Source organism: Trichoplax adhaerens, genomic scaffold (assembly GCF_000150275.1).
Source record: "Trichoplax adhaerens TRIADscaffold_22 genomic scaffold, whole genome shotgun sequence".
NCBI classification, from domain to species: Eukaryota; Metazoa; Placozoa; class Uniplacotomia; order Trichoplacea; family Trichoplacidae; genus Trichoplax; species Trichoplax adhaerens.
This window is the reverse complement of record NW_002060963.1, coordinates 167,689-174,440: the sequence shown is the minus strand read 5'-3', so window position 1 is coordinate 174,440 and position 6,752 is coordinate 167,689. Positions and strand designations below refer to the sequence as shown.

At 31.5% G+C, this 6,752-nt stretch overlaps 1 protein-coding gene across 1 annotated transcript; it reads left to right on the top strand.

The window, feature by feature from the left end:
* Positions 1 to 315: 315 nt before the first annotated feature.
* TRIADDRAFT_32302 (uncharacterized protein) lies at positions 316 to 1,254 on the top strand (the record flags this gene model as incomplete). The annotated part of the gene is made up of 1 exon (XM_002117206.1): positions 316 to 1,254. A coding segment is annotated over one exon (939 nt), but the record flags the coding sequence as incomplete, so codon positions are not given.
* Positions 1,255 to 6,752: the final 5,498 nt, after the last annotated feature.

The window sequence follows — 6,752 nt, the reverse complement described above, 5'->3', positions numbered from 1 at the left end:
GATAATGTAACTGTGCTTTATAGATAAACCTAGCAATTTCATTTAACCTATAGCCAGCCTACTATATCTTACGATAATTATAGACTACGAAATATCATTGATCCGTCTAAAATTAAACGGCGAAATTAGTTTACGCGTAAAACTTGAATAAAATTACTTCTATTATTTTATTTAATTAGGGTTTCGAATAGGGAATACTTATGCTGTGCTGCTCCAGAATCTATAATCAGTTGCAATCCTTTACCTAACCAATTTAAACTTTCCACTTGTTCCCATCTTCTATCTCATATAGTGTTACGCTTACTTATATGGATTATTGGTACTATAGCTATTATCGGCAATATCGTTTCCATCATTTGGCATTTAAAAATCAGGAAACAAGATATGCTAATTGTTAAAACACTAATTACTAATTTATCTATTGCCGATTTGCTAATGGGATTCTATTTAATTTTAATTGCCTCAGCTAATCTGTTTTATTCTCAACGATATTCAGAATATCTTGAAGTATGGTTGCGTAGTGCATTATGTTTAATAGCATCCTTCTTAGTTTCTCTATCTAGTTTAATGTCGACTTTTGTGCTCTTACTTATAACCATCGACCGCTATTTATATTTTACCTATCCATTTTTCGATTATCGTTTATCATATAAGGCAAACGCAATAACTTTGTTAGCACTATGGTCAATTTCTATTATTTTTACTGGTATCCCTATCCTATATAGCATAAATCAACCGGCCGCTAATCGATTATATGGGACAACTAGTGTTTGTTTACCAAGCAATATCAGAAATCAATATCTGCTCATCTGGCTACTGTCATTTTGCGGTACTACTTTCGTTACTTGGGTAGCCATAACTATAATGTATGTTGTCATTGTTATTGAAATTATTCGCTCACGAAAACTCACGCAAAGTAAAATATCATTGGAGGATAATATTATCATCTTTAAAATGATATCTATTGTAGCTACAGACTTAATTTGCTGGATGCCGTTATACATTGTTATAATTCGTGTTTTCTTCGGGCAAGGATTCGATATGGATTCCCTATCCTTCATTGCTACTATGTCCCTACCGTTAAATTCTTGTATTAACCCGATCTTATACACAATTTTCACTAAAAAATTCATTAAATATGCAAGGATATTTCTAATGCAGTGCCGGTGCCATAACTGCTTAACGATATATTGTAATCATCTGCCTTCAACCTCTGATGGACCAGGCAAAGGTAGCTTAAAATACGTAAAGTGATAGCAAATTTGGCTAAGCTGCATTGAGTTTTGGACTCCAATTTAGTTTAAAATAGGACATAACCTCCTTAAAATTCTTATATTTGCTAACGATATATTCGAATGTTTTCGGTCTACCTAGATTATGGACCCCATTATTATGCCAGTATATCGGTAATATCCAATTCTGTTAATATTTCCAAGGTATGTCTATCTAGAATAGATTCCTGTTACGGATAACTTTTGCGTAGCTATTGTAATATCGATTCCACAAGATAACTTATCTTTGGAATGTATTTACATTAATTAATCTATGACGTTATACATACTTTTAAAAGATAACTGCATAATTGTATAATATTATCAATAAAGTGATAACTAATATTTAAGTGCATTTTCTATGCGTTGACTAACATTTTCAATAAAATTTGGGTTTAGTTGTGTCTAAGAGAGACTAGTGTTGTGCTACTGTTCCTCCTGACTATAGGACATCGTCAGTATTTAGAATCGTACTGTAGGTAAATATCGGGGCGGATGGACCTGACAGTAGGCTTGTAGTATTGAGTTTCTGCAATAGTTCGACTTTTTTCTTATTTCAAATTTTGATTTGTGGCAATCTCTGATGCTTATTTTAAGAAGTTATCATTTAATCTCCATTCTTGCGTCGCTACATTATTTAAAACTATGATAGTCATGATTCTTTTGCAATAGCAATATCTCAAAGTTAAGCTACGCAAGGCAGACCGGTCGGAAATTTATGGATTAATAAAAGCGTATAATGAAAATGAAAGAGAATGTTGGGAACGCGAAAAAGAATTTTACAAACAAAATGGATCAAAACAAATAAATTTAATCAATACAATTTCATGCTTATGGTTCTGCGAAGGTCATAAATTTCGCTCTCCTTATGGCCGATCCTCGAGTTACTATGGAAATCGATGGTTCGTAGAACTTGCTAGCATAAAATTCTTGTTAAATTATTTTATACTACTGATCAAAAGCTTCTATCGATCTATTTAAGTATACTAAAGCAATTGTTAGTCTTCTTGACGGTATTTCGGTCGAATTTATGCTTGGAAGAAAGTAACAACTTAAATCGTCATTATAATAGGATGGTGTGTTACGAACTAGTAGGAGAGGATATGTGCACACTGGATTATGTCATCAAACGGCAATTGATTCCTTTGAGACCTTCCTCAACCCTTCAAATTGTGCAAGATATTGTTCGAGCAATTAAATCTTTACATAGTTGTAATATCGTTCATCGACACATTAATGCAGAAAGCATCTTCATTGGTATCTATAAGCAGGTGCTATACTGTATATAAGAGATCTTGCCTTGAAGTACAGTATCAAAACTTTAAAAATTGTCATGAGTAAAGCAAATATTTGTATAGTATCCTGCAGTAAACAACATTTCATAATTGTGAACATAAGATCGATTTATAATGGAGTAATTAATGATTGCTACATGCATTAACAGATTGCAGCTACGTAATGCTAATATCATTTAGTTTGAAGCACAAATGATAAGCAGCACTTACTACTCCATGATGAATTTTTTCACGATAAAATAGGACAGCATGATTACAACTAGATTGGGAGGATTTACTTCCGCGCTGTTGCTTTCGAACAAAATTGGTTCGTCGAAATATAATGATGAAAACAAGTTAATGGCTAAAGATATTGCTGATTTGGGAAAATTATGCAGTGATCTCTCACTGTATTGTCAAACTAAAGCATTAGAGCTATCTAGATCTTCTGAATTAAGCCTAGCAAATCAGAAAAGCTCCCCTTGCAACTTGTGGACGATTGCTCAGACTTCGGTAAGCAATATCGCAGCTGTCGTTGAGGCTCTACTAGTTTATGATGATTTCCTTTATTTTAGTATTTTTCGCTTTAAATTATTCAACTCATTCTTTAATAAAAATTGGCTGACCTTTCCAAATTAATATTAATTTAGCTGATGAATACAAAGATATTCATTGAAAATCAACAGAAAAAAGATATTTCAATAGAAAAGCTAGCAGACAAAGTATCATCCGTCCTTGGAGGATATATACGCAATCTCCAGGAACACTCACAATACCCATTTGCTCTTTAAATGTAAACTAGAAGTACTCCTTCATGTCAAGGATATTATTAATTGATGATAGAGTTCATGCCCCACAATAATTTTGGATAATTTGTTTATGGCAAATATTAGCCATATATGTATTCAAGTCAAGTAGTAGAATTAGCTATAAGTTATGCTATAAAACTCGAGATTAAATAACCAAATATCCAGTAGTCAAATCTAAATTGTATTTAGTATCGCGGATATTAACAACCGGTAATATTAATTTCATTCCGAAATTTCCATTTTAACTATTATGTATTTATGACGGTAAATACCGTATAATGTATTCCAGAAGGATTATTATTTCAAGTACTCGGTTAGAATTAGAAGGGCTTTAAATAGTACCCTTTAGCAGCAAGGATCTTGCTGTAAGATAAAAAATGTATCTGACAGAACTTGTTTTCGTTGTATGTATAATCCTGCAGTTGATAAATTATGGTTACAATATAAGCCATAGATAGTATTTAAACTATAGCAATAGCGATTTACAAGATCAACTGTAGTATGCGATACAAATTTAATGGTTCAATATCAGTACATTAAGCGACTATATAAAAAACTGCTAATGTATAGAAACTAGACATTTTGAAGTCTATACTACGGAAAAATAAAGCTTCAGATAAACCAGAAGTGTCCAAATTGGCACAGTATATAACTCTAATTCTCTAGTCCATATACTTCAAAACAATAGATAGTGAAACTGAAATAATTAACCCTGCTGTTGTAAACATCTATCGAAAACCAGTACTCCGATGCAATCTAATTAAAAAGAACTAACGCAGTTTAGTAAAGACATTCAATTCCATGCGTGACGACTTACCCTAAATAAATAAATTTCCTGCTTTCTAGATGAAAAAATCCCAGCTCTCGCTTTCTTACATAAAGAACTAAATGCAAACCTCGTAAATCCTAACTAGTTATTCGAAGCTCATATTCGCTGTTTATTAATCTAAATCTTTCATTTAACATAACGTGATTCTTGGCTTATTCTGTATCATCTTTCATGTAATTGATGAATTAAATTAGTATGATTTCGAAATGAAGCCATAATGATATCCATTTAATAATAATAAAATGTTTATTAAAATAGAAAAGTAATTTACCAAAAGTTAAAGCCTTGAAACTTTCTTACATGTTAAAAGTCATACATCAAAGTTAGCTGGGATATTTTTAAATGAAATGAGTTGGTAATTTAATTACATATTTATGATAAAATCCGATCACGAAAATTCCAAAGTTGTAGAAAATTAGAACTTTATTAGATGTAATACAAAGACTAGCTACATACAGCTGTACTTTAGCCGAATACAACAACCGAAAGACTTCTAGAAAGAATAATCACATAATCTATTGTCTCTTGCTTTTATACTCTCCGTAGCCTTCACAGCTACAATCAGCATAGCAGCATTCTACCATATTTTACACATATTCAGCTTGTTATTAGTCATAATATTTTACAGCGAACCATCATTAACTTAATATAGAAATGATTACAGTATTTTCGTATATATTATTCCTACCACTCAAAGTACAATGAACTAAGCATACCATCATATATGATTTACAATTCTATTTCTATCTCTAACCTTATTAGCAGTGCAACACCTTATTGTATATAGCCATCTGTACTCTAGCATAGAGTCTATCCTTACAGTCTATAGTTATAGGCTACTAAATATATTATAAGATAAATTTAGTAAAGACACTACCGTACATCATACTAAACATGGCTAATAGTCTACAATCACAATGCTAAGTTAATTTACTTCCGTCCGCCTAGAATTTTGTATCACTGCAAAATTCAACAAAATAACATGCTAACAAAGTATTCCGGCTCACAGGCCAAACAATCAACTAATTACCCGTTACTAATCTTGATAATATATCTGCATAGCCATTGCTTTTACTAGGTCTATGTCTAATATTAATCTCAAACTGCGACAAAAACATAGACCAACGCATTCAGCGTTGATTGTCATTACGTATATGTGACCAAGCCATGTTAATGGCTTGTCCAGGTAAAATTAAATACACTGTCATGCACCTTCTTCATCAGCCATAACTTGATTTTATACGGCCCAAAATTACAAAACGATGGAAGAAAATTTAGTTGTTTACGTCATTCTTTTATTAGTAATAAGCTACAATGTAGCTTGTAGTCCAATAAATTCAATAAGAAAAGCTAATTAAAGTATTATTCCTTTTTGCAAGACATAATCAAAATTATCAGTCAACGCCATATACAATTCTTTTTATTTACATTAATATGAAAATTCTTGTAATCTACTGGTCTTGACTAAATGAGGTTATAGGAATAGCTCAGGTGTTTAAGTAGAAACCTAATTAGCATAGATCAATACCTGGATAAATCATTCTGGGGCATGGTAAGATTGCGAGTTACCCCATAAGCGTTCCAAGATCTACCAATACCGTCCTGTCCAAGAGTTCAATAATGATATTATATTATAAATAAATTTTTCATCATTTGCACTCTGATTTATAAATAATTTATAGGCTACCATATACTATCATGCTGCTAATATCATAAAGCACAAATTTTATAATTTAGTACGCCCTTAGAATAATGATACACTTAGAAAGCCCAGACACATTTAATGATGTAGGTTATTCATATCAACTTATTAAAAACCAATCATTAGCATATTTTGATATTAAAAATAATAAATAAATAACCAATTTAAAAAAATTAGAACAATGTAGAAGAAACTCTTTATGTACTTACTAATATTTCGAAATCGAACGGAGACTAGAGACAATATTAATAATTTGCTTGTATGTGGAGAATTTCTCCAATGAATAAGATCTATCGTGAATAAAGTAATAAGTGATTACAGATTTGAGTTTTGTCTCGTGTCTCGGTTCATTATATAAAGAATATTGCTCTACTGGTATAAAATCTGAGTTGCAATACAGAATTATAACTGTATACTGAGGCTATAACATCACAAGTCAGTATTCTAAAGCATTGACGACGCGCAGGTTAGTTGCTACGAAACATAACTTTTATTTTTATCATTTCAAAATATTTATTTAAGTACAATTATCATTATAGACAATAGTGGCTTTGATTAGGTTCCATAATTCCCAAAACTAAAATAGCAACATTATAACTGTTGCAAATCCGGAACCATCCTACTCAAAACAGTCTGTAATATTTGTCCTAATTATAGTATAATGATACCAACTTTCTGTGGATAATTCATTTCCACCGTTTATTGCATCATATGTCAAGTTTGCCCACTGGCTCGCAATGTTATTGTGGTGACCTTACAGCCAATTTATTGATATTACCTAATAAATTCTGCTTACACATATACTTTTCCGTTTGTTTATCAACCGTTTCAATCCAAGCATTAGTATTGGTAAATACTTGAAGTAAC